Raw genomic sequence first — 20,467 nt, 5'->3', positions numbered from 1 at the left:
TCCCCTCCCCCACAGGCACAGAAACACTATCCCCTTTCCCTGCTTTATTTTTCTATTTTAGTTAGCGATATTTAAATAACATAAAGATTTATTGTCCTATCTCCCCCACGAGGGTATAAACGCCATGAGGGCAGGAACCCATGTGTTGGCCCTAGCACAGTGCTTGGCCCATATAGCGTTCAACACCTGTCCAGTGATTCCGATTGCGGCCCCAGAGACATGTGAACGGCTTGTCACGAAGCTCCTTTCCTTATGGTCCTTTTGTAATAATTTGGGAAACATTCACAACAGAGTAGGAGACAACACTCGGCCCCCACAATGAGGGACCTCAAATCTCCCCCCTTGCACCCATCTGTAGAAATAAAAGAGAAGTCGGACGAGCTGCTCTCCGAGGGCCTTGGCTGCTCGACAATTGTGCGACGCTATCTAGCCAGGCTTGCGAGCCTGTCAACTTCAGTCTGAGGGAGAAGCAAGCAGCAAATCGGAAACCAGCTCAGAAGGAATCAAGAGGAACGCGGCCTGGCCTGGTTAAAAACACGTGCTTATGCCTTCACCTTTTCTGTGTGTAAAGGCCACCACTTTTAACCCTTCTCGTCTGGGGAGAGCGCTACGGGCCGGCCAAGATCTCCTGAGGCAGCGCCGAGGAATGGCGACCAAGGGACCCAGGTGTCTACCTCAACAGGAGCTCGACCCACGTTTTGGTTGTTAGTCAGCTGTGCTCAGCCGGGGATAGTGTAAATATTCTGCTCAGAAAATGCACCTCAGTGTGAACCAAGTGCAGTAGGGAGTGCTTTAACCTAACTGGGACGTCGTCAACCGATCACCTCCTGAAAGAACGGACAAGGAGCATCCATCATGGCTGCCGGGGGCAGCGCAGCGACAGGCAACCGAAAGAAAATGGCGCCGGGGCGCGCGGCCAGTGACGGCAGGCCCAGGCTGGCGCGGCCAGGGAGCCGGCAGGGCCATCTAGGAGCGCCAGCCAGGGACCCTGAAGACCTGCCCGGGCTTAAGATGCCTGAAGACCCTGACATTTGACGACTACAACATGGAGGACAGTTATTGTGTCTGCAAAGCAACTTGCACAAGGAGGCCCGCGTTCCGTCTCGGGTTCGGAACCGGCAAAATCCTCTATTCTCCAAACAGAATGCGTTACGCACACTGCGCATCTTCGCAATAGTGGGCCGGGTAACGACGCAAAGAATGTTACGTCGCACCGGAGGCTCTTCCCCTCACCCCACCCCACGTTCTAGTTCAGGTGGCGCGAGAACTCTACGCCCGCTCCGTACTTTATTTTTCTTCTACGGACTGCAAATTGTACCCGTCTGCGCAACTGACGTAAAATGCTTCCAAGAATACCCTTAGTACTCCGCCAAGCCCTCGGGCTATTCCAAGGCGCTGTTTACGTATCGTCTCCGACGTACGTAGCGTTAAGCTGGAGCAGTCTCAGCGCCGGCCGCCATTTTGTGCAGTCGCTGGGAAGGAAGGAGACGCCTAAACCACGGCACTGCCGGGTTTGAGCGTAGCCAAACCTACCCACTGTTTTTATAACCCCGATTCTCTGTGTTTTGCTCCCGTCTCCGACGAGAGAGGCGGCGACGGTGGCGTCTGCGACGGGAGACAGCGCGTCGGAGCGAGAGAGCGCCGCGCCTGCCGCCGCCCCAACAGCGGAGGCGCCGCCGCCATCGGTCGTCACCAGACCGGAGCCGCAGGCCCTCCCGAGCCCGGCCATCCGTGCCCCGCTCCCAGATCTCTATCCGTTTGGGACCATGCGCGGAGGCGGCTTTGGGGACCGGGACCGGGATCGTGACCGTGGAGGGTAAGGGGGGAGGGGGAGAGGGAAGGCCTCGCGTGTGCGTGGGCCGGGGGTGGGGGGAAGGTTTCCCGAGGAGACCGCAGCCTGCGGCCGAGCGGGAGACCTGGAGCGGACTGCGGGCCTGGGAGCGACGCCCCCGACTCCGGGAGGCGAGGCGTCCTGGGACATAATAGCGGTTTGGTGCGCGGGCCTGCGGGTGGGCCTGCGCCCCGGGATCACGGGTGACCCGGCTGGGGGGCGGCGGCCTGGCGACGCCCCAGCCCCTCCTTGCGGACCGCCGTCGTGGCGGGGAGCGCGAGGCGCCGCAGACCCGGCCGGGCCTCGCCTCGCTGCCCGGCTTTCGAGCCCGGCGGATTTGGGCAAGTCATTTGATCTCCAGGCCTCAGCGCTCATCTGTAAAACACGGATGTTCTGCTGAGAAGAGGAGGAGGTCTTCGAATGCGGCCTGGGAAAATCTTGACGCCAAATGGCTTCCCTTACGTTATCTGTCGCCAGAGATCACTGTTAATAGAACTGGAAACTAACGAGACCAAAAGGCTGATTTCTAGTTTTTTAAATATATCTTTAGATCCCCTTTAGTCGTATTTCAGGTATCGACATTGAAGAGTAAAGCAATGGAATTGTTTGCCATCTAAATGATCATATTTGAGGAGGGAGAGGTTTTTTGTTTTATTTTTGCTATAGGGTTCCTCCGCATATTCCTTTTCTCCACTTGGACTGGGGTATTAGAGTTTTCTCGGCCTGACTAGAAAGTTTTTGATGGGATGATAATGCCACGGTTGAAAGTTAACAAGATTAAACCTGAAGTCTTCCCAGATACTGAGATTGAAATCTTAACATCAGTTAAAGGAAAAAGTTACTTAAGAGATTCATGTTCGTTTGTGCTGTTACTTTTTGTAATAAACATCTTATCTTTGGATAAAAAGTAATGGAACGCCAGTTATTAACATACGTGACTTTGTGCAAGATCCTGGACCTTTGTGAGCCTGTTTTCTCAACTGAAGATGGGCATAAGTAATTGCCTTTACTTTGCATTGTTCTCGGGAATTAAGATACTATGTGAAATTGTCTCTTTGTAGTAGGTGTTCTGTTAATGGTATTTTCTCCAAACATTTTTGTCTTTTGTGGTTCAGATACAGAAGTCCCAGACCTTCTAGTCACAAGCACCTCAGTTATCACTTGAATTACAAAATAAAAAGGATTACTTTATACCTTGTTAGGAAGGAAAATACTTGATCGTAGTGTTAAATTTGGAGGGCTAGAAGTGGAATGTTTGCTTAGTGTTTCACAGTATAGCTATATTTAAAAGTGAATTTCAGTGCAACCACTTAAGACAAAGAATTTGACATTACCTAGTAGAAAATGACCCAGTAATTCCTCTTGAGCTTTATACCCCATACACTAAAGCCTAGAGAAATCCTTGTACGTGTTCCCCAGCATTCATGTACAAAAATGTTTATACCAGCACTGTTTGTGACAGTATTGGGAACTGCTCGTCTCTGTTAAAGTGTGGGTATTCATACAGTAGAATACAATACAGCAGTGAAAAGAAAAACCACGCATCAACACGGATGACTCACAAACGTGGAGTGAAAAAGCAAGTCGTGGTAAAAGGATAATACCTATGAGGATACATAGGACAAGACTCTAAAAAGCAAAATTGGAGGTGATAGTTACGGGGTTTGTAAACTTGAAATAGGCACAGGGAGCTACCAAGGTACTGCATGTTTTATTTCTTCACAGTGGGTGTTGAATAATTTAACCATATATATGTTTTAACAATAAAAATAAATTATTTGAAAAGTGAATTACTGATCCATACTTTACCCCATATTGACTATCAGGTGACTTTTTTTTAAAGCTTGAAAAACTTCTTTTCAAACAATGGCACTTTTTCATAAGATCTGTGTCCTAATTCTACATTTGCCATGAAATTTCATTTATGATTTGGGTTGCTATATTCTTAATGTTACAGAGCTGAAATGGATTATTATTTTGAAAAGGGAATGAAAGTGAGGTCTGTGTGTGTACATGGAAAATCCAAAAGTGATGTGCTGTGTACATTTAAACTAGCATGATGTTGCATGTTAATATATAAATCTTCAGAGCTGCATTTATTGCAAAGCAATCAAAATATCTAATGAGCAGTATAGTATGCCAGGGATTAGGATATGTGCATCTTTGAAGGATGGCAAGAATGTGCTAAAAAATTCTGTAAAAGGCTATCTTGAATATTGAGGTAAGCTTTAATTATGGTGGGAGACCGCGTATTTTTAAAGAACCCCATGTTTCAAATTATATATGTAGTATAGAATGATATGTCTTGGTTAAATAATCAAGGCAATAGGGAGATGGGAAAAACGTCTTCTGTTGAATAAGCCTTAAAAGGAATGTTACTTTCCAGAGTTCTGTTTTCTTGTAGATCATTAGTTTAAGGTTTGGGTAGCTTTGGAGTGCAGGAGCAGCATTGAAACAGCACCTTCTAGGAACCACATAAATTATTATAAACTAAGCTGACAATCTAAAGATTTGGCTTACCTATTTAGATCTGTGTTAGTTGCATCATTTGTAAAGGGGGGGGTTGATCCAGGTGGTCTTTGATTGTCTGCTATTCAGTATTGAGCTTTGGGCCTGAGGGCAAGTTGAAGATGTCATTGATCCTGTATCTTCAATATATGTATATTTCTTTGCTTCTGTTTTGATTCCTGATCTCTCTTACCAGTTAAGTAGTATAAATGGAATCCATCAAGTTGTACCTGTTGAGTGTAGATACTCAGTGGTCCCAAGAAAATTTCCCACCATCAGTCTTTGTATGTTTGTATTTAGAGAAATGTCTAGCTGAGTAAGTTTTAGGATCACTTTGAATTCCAGGAAATTGAGGCCCTTTAAAATAATACAGCTACTGCCTGTCAATTATAAAGTGGAACCATCTGCAAGATGATGTTACGAGTGGGTTAGAGTGGAAAAGGGAAGTTAAATTCAAATTCGGGAGTAAGGAAACGGAATGAAAACAGTGTAAGTGTATACTTGTATACAAAACAATGCCCCACACTTAATAGGTTGAAATACAAAAAATGAAGACCATCTTCATGTTCTAGGAAAAGTTAGAAAATTGCAAGTTCGCTTAGTGGTCATTTGTATTCCAATTGAACTTGTCTGTTAGGAATGTTAGATAAAACAAAGGTTGGCTTTAAATTTGTTTGAGTTTTTTAAACCTTAAGTAAGGGGTGCCTGGCAGGCTCAGTGGAGCAGGTGACTCTTGATCTTGAGGTTGAACCCCACGTTTGGTGTAGAGATTACTAAAAAGAATGAACTTAAGTAAAACCTTAAATAAGACTAATATTTTCTGGGTAAATTTATAGTTAATATAGTTCCCTGGGAACAAAAAGAAAGTAAAGGTGGAGATGAAGAGGTCATAAGTCAGTTCTCGCTATTCATTAGCATAAACTAAAGGTGAAGAGTAGCCTCCTAGTCTTAGAGGGGCCCTAGTTTTCCTTATTAGCAGATAATAGGAATGCTTATCACACAATCTAGATAAAAGGTTCAACAAAACTGTTGCAAGTGTGGAGCACCTTGGCTTGCAGTATTTTTTTTTTTTTACCTGTCCACACTGTTGCCTTTAGACATAAACTAATGTCTTCCCTTGCCTACACGTCTGAATATTACACAGGAATAGAGACTTCTGTTTTTTTTTTTCAGTTTATGTCTCCATCACCACTTGAAACAGTACCTGGTACAGTAACTACGGTTACTGCAGTTACTACAGTAACATTGAATGAATACAGTTATGCTAACTTGTACTTAGCGCTTAGTTTGCCAGATACTTTCTTAAGCACTTCCTCTCAGTCTCTGAAATAAGTGGTAGTATTATGTCTACATAAGAAATGGGTACAGAGAAGTTAAATTGTTCAAAATCATACCTAAGAGGCAAAATAAAAATTCACACCTTTTCAGTCATTCCAGAATCTGGTTGTAATCCCTATATTTTTCTAAACATAGGAGTTTTTAATTTTTCACCTATTGTAATCATACCTGTAACAGTATTACTGGATAGTAACGGAAGTTTTACAAACGGTTTCTCCATACCTTTGAATAAGAATAAAAAAAATACTCTTTGGAGGGGGCTGGTAGTATCCTAAGAGAAAATCTTTTTGCTTGTTTTTATGCCACCTAAGGTATATTGCTTTTAAAATACTAATAAACTAAAAATGTTTATGTTTCTAGATTTGGTGCAAGAGGTGGTGGTGGCCTTCCCCCGAAGAAATTTGGTAATCCTGGGGAGCGTTTACGTAAAAAGAAATGGGATTTGAGTGAGCTCCCCAAGTTTGAGAAGAATTTTTATGTAGAGCATCCAGAAGTGGCAAGGCTGACTCCGGTAAGTTTTGGGGATTGATTGATTTATTTACCTTTTTTTCTATGCACAATAATGACCAAGTTGACATACTGTATAGGCAGACTTTACAGCTGTTAGATGTTTTATTCTTGTGTGGTATTTTGTTAGATTCTTTGTAAGATTACTGGTACTCAAAGGAGGAAATAGTTTAAATATATACCCAATCTATTGTTGGTTCTCATTTATTGGCTATGCTTCCCGATTTGTCATGTATGAGATTTTAACTGTATATGAGGTTCACGTCCTTTCATCTACGAAGTTAAGTTTAAAACACTGGCATAGGGGCGCCTAGGTGGCTCAGTTGGTTAAGTGTCTTCCTTCGGCTTAGGTCATGATCCCAGGGTCCTGGGATCGAGCCTCGTGTCAGGCTCCCTGAGCCTGCTTCTCCCTCACTTTCTGCCCCCTCTCCCCTTCTCGTGCTCTCTCTCTGTTGAATAAATAAAATCTTTCAAAAAAAATAAAACATTGGCATAATATACTTCTGGTTTTTTTTTAATCTCATTGTGATTATTTTGGACTCTACTCATGAAATGGTTACTCATTCAAAAAAAGGTATGATGGCAAGAGCACTTGGTCCCAAGTTCCACTATTTCTCCCTCTTCCTAGTTCTGACCTTGGGCAAATTACTTTTAATATTTCTGAGTATCTGTTTTCTCATGGGCAAAATAGAACTCTTATCACTTGCTTCATTGACTCAAGAAGTTGGGAGGATCCTTACAAATTGGTTGAAGTTAAATATATATGAAAGCACTATCAGAACTGTTAAACGTATTTTCCAGTGTAATTGTAGATTAGATCATTGTTCAGCTTGACTGGAACATAAAGTTTTGCATGTTTAGAATAACTTATTTGTTTTTTTTTACTTTTTCTTCCATAGTATGAGGTTGATGAACTACGTCGAAAGAAGGAAATTACAGTGAGGGGGGGAGATGTTTGTCCTAAACCTGTATTTGCCTTCCATCATGCTAACTTCCCACGTAAGTGTTCTTCAAACCAGGATTGTAATTGTTAAATTTTATTGAATGGTAAACATGGGTAATGGCTTATTTAAAGGTTTTGATTCAGGCTCAGTATTTTGTTGAAGAGGCAAGTAGAAACCTTTCACAAAGGTGGTAATAGTAGGGGCGCCTGGGTGGCTCAATCGTTAAGCGTCTGCCTTAGGCTCAGGTCATGATCCCAGGGTCCTGGGATCGAGCCCCGCATCAGGCTCTCTGCTCAGTGGGGAGCCTGCTTCTCCCTCTCCCACTCCCCCTCCTTGTGTTTCTTCTCTCGCTGTCTCTTGTCAAATAAATAAAGTCTTAAAAAAGAAAAAGTAATATTAAATTCAAGGCTGGAAGTAAATGCTGTATTGTTGCATGAGAGATTTTTTATGCTTCTCTGTTCTTCGTTTTAAAACTTTGAGTTTTTCATCTTCCCCTAGTTTTGCCTCTACCTTTTAGAAAACAGAATGAAATTGTCTTCTAGCTGGGTATAACTTGGCAAACAATATGTGACTAACAACCGTGTGTCCATGCTCTGTTAGAGACTTTTGGGCAATGGTTTTAAAGTATTGAAGGGAAGGGTAGATAGCTAAGGCAGCAGTCCTCTGAGAGGTAGTAGTCAGCAGGTCAGAGATTCAGTAACTAAAGAAAGAAACAGCACTTCTCTTGGAGAGAGACGAAGCTGGGTTAATCTTTCAATGAGTTGAACAGTTTTAGAATTCTATTGGCTGTGGGGTGCCTGGGTGGCTCAGTCGGTTAAGCGTCTGCCTTCGGCTCGGGTCGTGATCCCAGGGTCCTGGGATAGAGCCCCGCATCGGGCTCCCTGCTCAGTGGGGAGTCTGCTTCTCCCTCTGCCCCTCCCCTCCACTCGTGCTCTCTGGCTGGCTGGCTCGCTCGCTCTCAAATAAATAAAATCTTAAAAAAAAAAAAAAGAATTCTATTGGCTGTGTCCTTAGTTTTACTTAAAAGCACTGACATCTATTCCCTAACAGAATATGTAATGGATGTGTTGATGGATCAGCACTTTACAGAACCAACTCCGATTCAGTGCCAGGGATTTCCCTTGGCTCTCAGTGGCCGAGATATGGTGGGCATCGCTCAGACTGGCTCTGGGAAGACACTGGCGGTACGTACCAGCTAGGGAATGTTAACATTGTGGTAACTTACTTTGCTATTATGATTATCCTGTTAATTCTTAATTCTTAGAAAATTGTAATTCAGATAGTGTAGGTAATATTTCAGGTTTCTTAGCTACGGGAAATGTGTGCGAGTATTTTGTGTTCTAATTTACATTGCACAAAACGTGTAACAGTTGTGAGTTCTGTTTTCACTTTTGTGGTTAGGCATTATCAATTAACTGTGATAATTTAGGATAATGGCTTAGTTTTGGAATAAGACTGTTTTTCTCTCTCCCCACCTCCCCCCCAGTATTTGCTGCCTGCAATTGTCCATATTAACCACCAGCCGTACCTGGAAAGGGGAGATGGCCCGATTGTAAGTGTGTTTATAATTCTAAAAATAACCACAATTTAAAGATAACTGTGTTTCAGGCACTGTGCTTTGCGTGTGATTTCAGATTTCATTCTCAAACCCACCCTCCATATGTAGAAATGATGTTATCCTCATCTTACTGATAAAATTTTGATAACAGTGCTATTAAATGACTAGTCCAAAGTCATACAGCTGTTAAGTGGCTGAGTTTGAATTTGAACTAGTCATACACATACTGCCATGTGTATGTAAGTCAGATTTAGGATGTGTATTCTTTGTGGTTAAGTAATACTTTTGTAAATGTTTAACAAAGGGCAGTATGGTTTTCTGGTTTGATTATTTTCACTTAACGCTACTTTCTATAAAATGTGCGTAGTGGTTATGAAACATTTTTAATATATTCTTAACCTGTTTTTTAAAAATCAAGGGGTGCCTGACTGGCTCAATAGAGTATGCAGCTCTTGAGCTCAGGGTTGTGAGTTGGAACCCCATGATGGGTGTAGAGATTACTTAAAATCTTTAAAAAAAATTGAGCTTGCATTTGCTGTGTTTTTACAGATAGGTACATTATTACAGTGTGTCTCAGAATATTCAAAAAAGAATAATACATTACTTTGCAGTATGAAATATATTCCATATGGCTAATAGAATTAGCTTCATTATTGTTAGCTAATATCTCATGGATCTGTACACAGACCAGGATGTGTTGTTAACAGTGTATATGATAATCTCTTTCAAAGAGTTTTTTTTTTTTTTTTTTTTTAAAGATTTTATTTATTTATTTGAGAGAGAGAGAACGGAAGAGAGAGCACGAGAGGGGGGAGGGTCAGAGGGAGAAGCAGACTCCCTGCCGAGCAGGGAGCCCAATGCGGGACTCGATCCTGGGACTCCAGGATCATGACCTGAGCCGAAGGCAGTCGCTTAACCAACTGACCCACCCAGGCGCCCTCAAAGAGTTTTAATTTTGTGTTGTTTTGATTGTGTGTAAGTCATTGTTTTTGCCTAATGTGTTAGGCTAAAAGCTTAAACTAGAAGTCAGAAAAGTGTCTGCTTTGCTATTTCCTTATTCATTTGGTTTTTTCTTAATATTTGATCCATGGTTAAAGCTACTTGTTCATTTTGTGAGAGTTGTTTAGTTAAAACTAGGTAATGCAATCTGTAAATCCACTTAAATAGCACACAGACTATAATGAATGAATCATGTATCAAAAGTAAACCCGGGTGCCTGGGTGGCTCAGTTGGTTGAGCGACTGCCTTCTGCTCAGGTCATGATCCTGGAGTCCCTGGATCGAGTCCCGCATCGATCTCCCTGCTCGGCAGGGAGTCTGCTTCTCCCTCTGACCCTCCCCCTCTCATGTGCGCTCTCTCTGTCTCTCATAGATAAAATCTTAAAAAAAAAAAAGTAGACCCATCAGTTCACATGCTAAATATTCTCAGTTTTTTGCCACACTCCAGTGTACTGTCTTAAACTCTCTGCCTTCCCCACCCCCTCACATAATTTTAAAGTACCAGGTTAGACAATAGAAAAAGAGTTTAGATAACCTTTTTGGTTTTTTTTCTTTTTTAACTTGGGATAGGTGTCTTAAACATGTGTGTTTGTTTCAGTGTCTAGTTCTGGCTCCTACCAGAGAGCTTGCCCAGCAAGTACAGCAGGTGGCTGATGACTATGGCAAATGTTCTAGATTGAAGAGTACTTGCATTTATGGAGGGGCTCCTAAAGGTCCTCAGATTCGAGATTTGGAGAGAGGTAATTTAAAAAAACAAAAACGTAAGAATTAATGATTTTTCTCATTTTACCAATTTTTATGAATGAAGTTGGAGAGAAAAATAGTGGGTTCTTATTGGGAAAAGAATCAGTATTTCAGGAGCTTAGAAATTCTCAGGTATGGTTAAACTGCTATTAAAGGAATGTTTAACACAGACACTTAAACTTGGTGGAGATTGGATGATTATACATAAATCTCTTTACGTCATGCTTTTCCAAGTATTATGTTAAGATTTAGCTAGTGCTCTGCAGTGTCGAATGCAACCACCAGAGCTGGTGCTTCTTAGTTTGCTGAGGCTTGGACAGTGTATATAAAGACTTCTTAATTAGCTACATCTTTGGTTTTGTTTTACAGGTGTTGAGATCTGTATAGCTACTCCTGGGCGCCTGATAGATTTCCTGGAGTCAGGAAAGACAAATCTTCGCCGATGTACTTACCTTGTATTGGATGAGGCGGACAGGATGCTTGATATGGGCTTTGAACCTCAGATCCGTAAAATTGTGGACCAAATCAGGGTGTGTAAAACTGATGATACCCTGTCTTTATGCTCATTGCCTGTCATGGTTCCTTAGCCTAAAAGAAAGCCTTTCTTTTCCTGGTAGCCTGATAGGCAGACATTGATGTGGAGCGCAACCTGGCCAAAAGAAGTAAGACAGCTTGCAGAGGATTTCCTTCGTGATTACACCCAGATCAACGTGGGCAATCTGGAGTTGAGTGCCAACCACAACATCCTCCAGATTGTGGATGTCTGCATGGAAAGTGAAAAAGACCACAAGTAAGAGAGATTTTATTGTTTTGATAATGCTGTTAAACCTTTCCTAATAATCCTCCCAGAGTTAAAGCATTGAAGAAGTCTGAAATTTTTTGAGGCCCCAAAACATTAAAAGCATTACTAGCTTTCCAACTATCCATTCTTTATCTCATTTTCCAGAGCATTGTGGTTACAAGGAAGGATTCTGGATCCTTAGAATTAAATCCCAGCTCGGATAGTTATTAGCTGTATAGAAAATGTGAAAAGAAAGTACTGTAGTTTTGGGGAGTTGATATTGTAGACATAGCTTCTACATAATGTATAGGGAGGTCTACTCTGAATGCATGCGTTTTTGCTGGTCTTGTTTTCAGGTTGATCCAACTCATGGAGGAAATAATGGCTGAGAAAGAAAATAAGACAATAATATTTGTAGAGACAAAGAGACGATGTGATGACCTCACTCGAAGGATGCGCAGAGATGGGTGAGTACTGCACGGAGGTAATTAGCCACAGGTTTTATATTTATAGTTCAGTAGGAATTTCTAAATTGGTATAATGAATGTTGTATTACTATTTCAGTAATATCTGTCACGCACTTTGCTCTTTGGATGGACGCAGTCATCTATTCACGTAGCCTAATAAACCTTCACAATTCCGTGTGGTAGCTCTTCTTTTTAAAGTTTAGTTTTACTCTTTTAAAGATTTCTGAAATATTGGTCACTTTTCTTCTGACAGTTGGCCAGCTATGTGTATCCATGGAGACAAGAGTCAACCAGAAAGAGATTGGGTACTTAATGGTGAGTTCAAAACTAAACATTGTCCATACTCTGTTTTAGGGATGGGCAGACTTTCTGTAAAGGGTCAAGAAGTAAATATTTTCGGGGCGCCTGGGTGGCTCAGATGGTTAGGCATCTGCCTTCAGCTCACGTCGTGATCCTGGGGTCCTGGGATCGAGCCCCGCATCAGGCTACCAGGTCAGCGGGGAGTCTTCTCCCTCTGCCTCTCCCCCCTGCTCATGCTCTCTCGTCTGTCTCTCTGTCTCAAATGAATAAATAAAATCTTTTTTTTAAAAAAAGTTAATGTTTTCTGCTTTGCAGACTGTACGGTGGTTATGTCATAGTAGTTCGGCTTTGATGTTGTAGCAAAAAAAGATGGTCATAGGCAATATGTAAAGAAAGAGCCTTGCTGTGTTGAAGTAAAATAATAAAAATAAATATTGCCAGATTTGATCCATAGGTCAGAGTTTGACTAACTATGCTCTCGGTAATTGAGTATTAGGGACATTTTTTTAGCATATCTCTACTGTCCTTGAAGGTCCATAATGCTGCCTATTTAAACTATTTTTCGTAACTTAGACCACCCTTCCTGTATTTAATAAGGTCTTGTCCTTGTTAATGTTCTGATGTTCTAATGTTCATCAGCCTGGAGAGCTCGCCAAACTCTATGCTTTTGGAGGTGTTTTTGTTTTTTAAGATTTATTTTAGAGCAGGCGAGCAGGGGGAGTGAGAGGGAGAGAGAATCTCAAGCTGACTCTGTGCTGAGCTTAGAGTCCTATGCAGGGCTCAGTCTCACGACCCTGAGATCACGACCCAAGCCAAAACCAAGAGTTGGACACTCAGTGGACTACGCCACCCAGGCGCCCCTACTTTTGGGATTTTTTTTTAAGATTTTATTTATTTGGCAGAGAGACACAGCGAGAGAGGGAACACAAGCAGGGGGAGTGGGAGAGGGAGAAGCAGGCTTCCCGTGGAGCAGGGAGCCTGATGCGGGGCTCGATCCCAGGACCCTGGGATCATGACCTGAGCCGAAGGCAGATGCCCAACGACTGAGCCACCCAGGCGCCCTACTTTTGGGATTTTTATGGAGCCTTCATAGCATAGGCCTGATTGATAAATATTAACTCAATCTCCAGTCCCTCTTCCCTTTTCCAGGGATGGGGGATAGGGCTGAAAGTTCGAAGCTCTTACAATCATGGCTTGGTCTTTCTGGTGACGAGCCCCCATCCTCAAGCTCTCCGGGATTCCACCAAGTAGTGCCTCAGCACAAAAGATACTCCCATCACTCAGGAAGTTCTGAGGGACTTGGGGTCTCTGTGTCAGGAACCAGGCAAGGTCAAAGACTAGGAATAAAAGATTCCCCTAGCATCTCTGTGTACAAGGGTTTTAGGAACTCGGGGCCAGGACTTGGGGGCAGAGACTAATATACATAATTTCTGTTATTTCACAGAGGAAAGTAGCACTTCTCCTTTGATTTCACATCTTTAAACTTGCTTCCTCCCCTGACCCCTACTTTTGGTTTTATTTCATTTGGAAGATAACTTCGGTGTCATAATTTAAGGGGGAACAATTCTAGCTCATTTTAATTTTGTTACAAATCACTACACAGTTTTAATAGTATTTCATTATTAAAGGTAGTTTTTGTCTCTTGTTTCTCTGCTAAAAGTATAAGGATTTTATTTTCAAAGAAGTATTATTTTTCTTGAATTTTTAAAAGAGTTTGGCATGTTCTGACACCATTATTTGAAGTTTAACGTGGTAAAATAAAGGCTGGATAGCTAGGAATGTTTGTATGGTCATTTTATAAAGATAATCACTTAGCCTTGATTGTATAACTTGGCTTTCAAGTTGGCTTCAACTTGGCTTTTTAATTGTCTAGGCAAGATGCACAAAGAAGCTACCAGCACACAGCAGGCCTGTTTCAGAGGATGAAAGAATACAAAAGAATGAAGGCTTTCTCTACATTGCACTCATCATTCCCTCCTCCTCTGCTTGTTTTACAGAGTTCCGTTCGGGAAAGGCTCCCATCCTCATTGCCACAGATGTAGCCTCCCGTGGGCTAGGTTTGTATAGATAGGTGTCTCTGCCAATGGTATATGGATCTTTTGGTTTAAAGATTTGTTTGTCATTTCAAATTAGAGTTGTATATACATGTGGTTAGATAAATATTTAAAAGAGAAGAATACAAAGTGTGACTTTTTCCCCCTCACAACTTTTTTTAACCTTGGTTTTTTTTGTTTTGTTTTGTTTTTTTTCCTTTTATTTTCAAAGTCTCTTCCTGCTCCTGACAAACAGGCTTTGGTCTGCAGCAAGGCCTAGGCATGACTATTCAGTTAGAGGGACAGGAGACACTCGGTTGAACAGCTCAGCTTCTTCCTGGTTTTATTCTATATTCTGGCTGGATAGAATGAGCCTGATTAAACCTAGCTATTAGAAGCTAGAGTCCACAGTTGTTCTCCCTATACCAGTCTATCTGTACTAGATATGTATGTGGAAGTCCAATTCCATAAATGCTAACGTAATATATCCTTGGGATTTAATAAGTCTATAAATATGTTATCATTCAGCAATTAAATCTGCATTGCCCGATTTTATTTATTGGCGTAAAATTATCATGGACACTCAGCTATCCCCTCTTCCCACCCATGTTCCTATCATCCATGTGCTGTTTTCCAATTTAAGAACTTCATTTGAAGCTCGTGTTCTTTTGGAGCTTTCCACCCATTATGATTTGAGATTTATAGAACCATTTTGTGGTACTTTATCCCGTTATTCTGAGGTAAACAGGTATAATTCAAAACTTTTATATTAGAAAAAGATGACATTTTCTCTATTACAAAGATACTTTAAAATTATTGACAGGTATTTAATTTCTTGCCCAGTAAGGTGAGAAGTGCCATATTCCCTTGTAATACTTAACATAAAGAGGATAAGTGTTCAACTGGAATACAAAAGAATGAAGGCTTTCTATACATTGCACTCATCATTCCCTCCTTCAGAGGTGGTGACCTGCAGCCATGACTGAAACTTGTCTGTGCCCTCTGAGGTCATGTCTGGATCTGTGCGGTTAGAACTCGGGCCTGTTGGGAGAAGAGGCTGAGGCCTGAAAGCAGTTTACACAAAAGCTTTCAGTGATGGTGGTTTTTAAACAGGCTTGCTATGTGCTGGTAGCTTCTTTGTGCATCTTGCCTAGACAATTAAAAATATTTGTTCCTTTTCCCCCTGCATTTCTAAACCAAATCAATTGGCTACCATTAGAATAATTTAGACTCTTCATCCCACCCCCACTCACCCAAGTGAGGGGAGAGGGAAGGTACCTGAGTCTGTTTCTTGTTACTCAGCATCAGTGCTTGTTTTGGGCCCCTTTGTTTGCTGCCTTGTAAAAATCAAAAGGAGGGGGAAAACCCACCAAAATGGCAGAATGCTGACCAAGGTCCTACAAGATCCTGGAAAGTGAAGGCTTCTACCTCACAGACAGGGGTGCAATTTTCAGCTGAGTCACCAGGCCTTTTTTCACTTCCTGTCGAGCGATGGCCTCTTAAATGTTCCCTTCAGGTAAGTTCTTCACTTCCCATAGTTTTATGATAGTCATCCTCAGGAAGCCACTATTCCCTTTCCACTGGGATAGTTTTAATTTTTCCTTTTTTTTTGTTTAAACTACACACTGTGAAACTAAAAGTATTGAATTTATTTTGTTTTGTTTTTTAACAGAAGCTTTGATATCAGCTGCAGATCACTCGGTACATGGCCGAGGCAAATCTACATTGGCCCGAAGCAGCTCTAGATGAGCCTATTGGCTAGTTTCAGTCCCTCCCAATTAGTGATTGGATATTCAGGCCATGTCCTAGGGCTTGTCAGACAAAAAGTTGTTATCCTAGGCAGCTGGCCAAAACACTAACTTTTCAATTTCTTACCCTGCTACAGCATCTTCTCTAAAGGCAGCAAGATAATATTGTGGCAGTGCGCAGATAACATCAGGGCAGGCTTGACTGGAGAAAACAAATTCTGCGCTTGCTCCTGTGTGCCCTCAGCCAGCTCTCTGTGTATACACACAGGACGTCTTTCTAGTGTGAAGAACTGGCACCGTGTCTGTTCCCTATTGAACCCCTCCAGAAATACTCCCAAGTCTTAGTTTCTGAGCTGTTGACTCCAGTCCCCAGTGCTTTCTGCTAGGAAAGCACACTTCTGTGCGTTCAGTGCAGTCTCTCAGCTTGCTCTGCCGCCTGTGGTCAGACACCATGGGACTGACTAAGGAGCATTATCTTAGCTCTGAAGATGTGGCCATGGAGCATAATTTCCCATCCTCCCACCTTCCATCCATCCTGGCCCTGTACGTTTTTGTTTTTCCTTTGTTACATCAACGACTCTAGCCGGAGACTCACGCTGCCCCCTGTGATAACTGCCTTCTCGTCTTTCTGGTGTGATTTCAGGACTTTAGGGGTCAGTAAAGACTGAGGAGCCTTTATTGTAATAAGAAACAGACATAATGCCCCTTTCTTCACAGGCCCTTTATAACAGCTGAATTTTTTTTTTTTTTTTTTTTAATCATCTCCCCTTTCCCCTGAAATTAATCCAGTCTGGGCAATAGATGCAGTCTGACCCTTTGGATGTAACTTACATTTTTTTATTAATTATTTTTTTCTACAATCACCCCAATTATCCTTGGGGGAGGCGTTGGAGGACCTGAAATTTTTACCCGAACCCAGGTTCTCCGGCGCTTGGCAACCAAATGGGGCTACAGAGAAGCATCTAAGCCAGTTCACAGAGCGAGCGTGTGTGGGGACTTCTCACTGCCACGGACCCTTGATGCATGCTCCCCGCGCTCCAGTGGTCCCGTGTCAGAAGGCGGAGTTTTCGAAAGGAGGCCGCCAAAAATAAAAGGCAAAGAGACGGGATCGGCTGCAGCGGTTTCCCAAAGGAGGAGGGAGTGTGCATCGGTCTGGTAACAAACAGAGAATGTTTTTTAATTATTTATATCACAAAAATCTGTGTTTTATCTAGGATATTTTCTGAATATTCTTTGTAAAATGCAGATTTTTTTCCACAAAACATTAGGATTCTTTGTTATATTAGATTTGTTTGTTTAAGTAGGTAAAAATATACATTTAGCTGAAAGCATTACACTAACATTTACATACTTTAAGCATTAGGAGGTTTATTCAACCCAATTCCCAGCAGTGGATAGAACATTAAACTGTGTCTCAAGGTTTCATGGTTTTTCCCACCCTCTTTGGCTATTTAATTTCCCAGGTTATGTAGACAATCTTCAATATTGAAGCAAGTACTGAGTTGAAATAACCTTGAGTTGAGCAAAAAAAAAAACAAACCTCATTTGGCAGAGCTGGGCTTGGTAGTACAGTGAAATTTTAGTGTAATGTGCTCTTGCGGTAATTGAAAGGGGAAAGATAATTTGGATGATTCTGCAAAGGAAAATAGGTGTGTACTTAACTTTGGCTCTGATGAGTTTTTTTAAATATGAGAGCAAACATTTTTTAATCTTAAGTATTTCAATTAAGTCTCCTTGAAAATGTAGTAATAAAGTATATGAAGTTTCTTTTTTCATTTTGCTCTGTGACTGGTTTAAAGGTAAGTTTGTTATATTACTGGTAGATTTTGCCAGGCTTCTCCCAACAGAGTAGAAGTAATTTGACCTTGTACCTTATCAGTGGTACCACTTACCTTCTACATTTCCAGTTTTGAAAAGGAACTGGAATTCGATACGGTTCCTGCCGGTATATTGGTTAAAATAAAGAAGAGGCAGGAGTTTGGATGGTTGGATGGGATTCCCTTAGGATTTTACAGCTGATAAAGATGCCACTTCCTGTGCATGTCCCAAGAATCATTAATCCTCTTTTACTCTGTTGGGATAAGTCTTTTTTTGTTCCTGTTCAGAGTGGTTACTAACTTAATTTTCTTTCCTCTTGCTGTCATCTGCATTCGTGCTTCCCACCTGTTGTTGGCATGTCCTTTACCTTCTCTTTCCTGCCACATCAACCTACCAACTGACTCACCGTTGGCTTTGAAGATGTGGAAGATGTCAAGTTTGTGATCAACTATGACTATCCAAACAGCTCAGAGGATTACGTGCACCGTATTGGCCGAACAGCCCGTAGCACCAACAAGGGCACCGCCTACACCTTCTTCACCCCAGGGAACCTAAAGCAGGCCAGAGAGCTGATCAAAGTGCTGGAAGAGGCTAATCAGGCTATCAATCCAAAACTGATGCAGTTGGTGGACCACAGAGGAGGCGGCGGAGGAGGGGGTAAGGGTAAGTCCTGGAGTTCTCCAGGTACTGCCAAGGTATCTTCTTGTGCTCATTGTGCCTTTTTTTTTTTTCCCCAAGTCTTGTGAAGGTTTTTGAGTATGTTGCTTAATAACAGGGGCAGTGATTAGTAGTTTTTCATAATCTCTTCTAAGTAAGACCATTGGCGGGGGCCCCGGCTGTCATTGTCCTCCTCTTGCATCCCAGTATTTCCGTAGATGGTAATAATAAAACTGACCTTTGTGTTTTGAAGTACATGGTGCATGTTCAGAATTAAGCTGAATTCCGGGTGCTTTTAATACCTTCAAAAGCCTCAGTGTATATTAGGTTTTCAGTTTTTCAGGTTAAGAGATAGTAATTTTACACCATTTTATGGTCTTAGGCATAGTTAATGGATCTGAAAATTGCATAGTTGCAAAATATTCTAGGATCGGAGCTTCTTGACTACCAGTTTGGTATTACTTTGTCCCAAACTTACTGCATGCTGAAGCTGTTAAAATTACCTGAGAAGTTTCTTAAATAACAAGGTTTTGTTTTTTAAGTGGGTTTGGAATTGAGCCTAGGATCCCAAAGCTTGTGAGGTAATTCCGATGAAGTTAGGTCCACCAAGCAACGTCTGAGAACCACTGTGTACTAGTAGAGGGTCCGGGTAGGGTGGTCCGAACTTAGCTGCTTGTCTTTGTTTTTTAACCTGTGGTAAGTCACCTAAACTTCTTTACGTCGTTCCTTTATTTTGAAGATTGTGTTTCTTGGTAAACTCTCAAAGGGAGAAGTTGAATGACCTTGAATGTTCACCATTCTTCTGAGAATGTCCTATTAAAGAATCAGATTATGGGTATAAGTTTTAAAGTAACTGATTTGGAGGCTGGCCTAGCTAAAGATCAAGAAAGAAGGTTGAATACTTCCGTGCCTCATACGAGTTTTTACATCTGGTTATGTTTGGATTCTATATCTGGCATTAAAAATACCTCGTGTCCTCCCCTCAGGAGGTCGTTCTCGATACCGGACCACTTCTTCAGCCAACAATCCCAATCTGATGTATCAGGATGAGTGTGACCGGAGGCTTCGAGGAGTCAAGGATGGTGGCCGGAGAGACTCCGCGAGCTATCGGGATCGTAGTGAAACCGATAGAGCCGGTTATGCTAACGGCAGTGGCTATGGAAGTCCAAATTCTGCCTTTGGAGCACAAGCAGGCCAATACACCTATGGCCAAGGCACCTATGGGGCAGCTGCTTATGGCACCAGTGGCTACACGGCCCAGGAGTATGGCGCCGGCACTTACGGGGCTAGTAGCACCACCTCAACCGGGAGAAGTTCACAGAGCTCTAGCCAGCAGTTTAGTGGGATAGGCCGGTCTGGGCAGCAGCCACAGCCACTGATGTCACAACAGTTTGCACAGCCTCCGGGAGCTACCAATATGATAGGTTACATGGGGCAGACTGCCTACCAATACCCCCCTCCTCCTCCTCCCCCTCCTCCTTCACGTAAATGAAACCACTCGAGTGGTAGTGACTTGTGCAGACTTACTACATTTAAAGGAACGCTGTCTTTCCCTTTTTTTTCTCTTCCCCTTTTCTTTCTTTTTTCTTTTTTATTTTTTTCCCCGACCATTGTGATTTGTCTTTCATGCAGATTAGTTAGACTTCACTGCCAGGTTTCTTCTGTCCGCCAAAATGATCCAGTCTGTAATAACAGATTTTGTAAAAACATATATATATAGCCGACTGGAAGAGTTTCCCCCCCCCCCCCCCAACTTCTTGCATGTTGAGGATACTTGAGCTATTTTTCATCTTAAAAGAAAAAGTAAGGTATTAGGCCCTTTTGTGGGAGCCCTTTTTTTTGTTGTCCTGAGTTGGGGGGTAGGGGGGAGGGTAGAGGGTTGAATTCTGCAGAAGAAGATGGCATCTGTGCTTTAGGTTGCTCTCATTACTGGGTTAGAAAACCGAGAGGGAATTCCCTGCACATTTTCTGTAATGCTTTTTAATGTTCCTCAGGCCTGATGAGTTTTTAAGACAGTGCTTTGCCATTGTCATTTTGGCTGATTGCTTGTTAAGTGCATTTGACAGTTTAAAAAAATTCCTAATTGGTTTTGTCTCCCTTATATTCTGCCTTGCTCCTTCCCAGTTACTGAAGAATAACCATTTTAGTCTGGTTAGACATTGAATTTTTGAGTTTTTTAAGTGTATCTTTTAAAATTACAAACCCCAAGTGTTTATTGCGATGGTTAAATGTAGC

At 42.1% G+C, this 20,467-nt stretch overlaps 1 protein-coding gene across 2 annotated transcripts; it reads left to right on the top strand.

Moving 5' to 3' along the window:
* The first annotated feature begins 1,422 nt into the window (after positions 1–1,422).
* On the top strand, positions 1,423–19,724 carry DDX17 (DEAD-box helicase 17). Of its 2 annotated transcripts, none has more exons than XM_032416294.1 (13): positions 1,423–1,816; positions 6,038–6,188; positions 7,084–7,183; positions 8,179–8,312; positions 8,615–8,680; positions 10,283–10,424; positions 10,798–10,958; positions 11,046–11,218; positions 11,566–11,676; positions 11,930–11,991; positions 13,974–14,033; positions 17,996–18,238; positions 19,219–19,724. In XM_032416294.1, the coding sequence occupies exons 1-13, from the start codon at positions 1,767–1,769 to the stop codon at positions 19,722–19,724; spliced, it is 1,959 nt and encodes a 652-aa protein (XP_032272185.1). In that variant the 5' UTR covers positions 1,423–1,766. The 2 variants fall into 2 exon arrangements, with proteins under 2 accessions (XP_032272185.1, XP_032272186.1); XM_032416295.1 differs by having other exon boundaries at positions 1,524–1,816; positions 17,996–18,232.
* Positions 19,725–20,467: the final 743 nt, after the last annotated feature.

Source organism: Phoca vitulina, unplaced genomic scaffold, assembly GCF_004348235.1.
Source record: "Phoca vitulina isolate PV1807 unplaced genomic scaffold, GSC_HSeal_1.0 scaffold19, whole genome shotgun sequence".
NCBI lineage: Eukaryota > Metazoa > Chordata > Mammalia > Carnivora > Phocidae > Phoca > Phoca vitulina.
The sequence above is the reverse complement of the archived record's forward strand: the minus strand, read 5'-3'. Positions and strand labels throughout refer to the sequence as shown.

Coding starts and splice junctions, on each gene's coding strand:
- DDX17 (XM_032416294.1), top strand. CDS start 1,767: ATGCGCGGAGGCGGCTTTGGGGACCGGGACCGGGATCGTGACCGTGGA. Junction 8,313..8,614: donor GCTCTGGGAAGACACTGGCG/GTACGTACCAGC, acceptor CCTCCCCCCCAG/TATTTGCTGCCTGCAATTGT. Junction 14,034..17,995: donor TGTAGCCTCCCGTGGGCTAG/GTTTGTATAGAT, acceptor TTGGCTTTGAAG/ATGTGGAAGATGTCAAGTTT.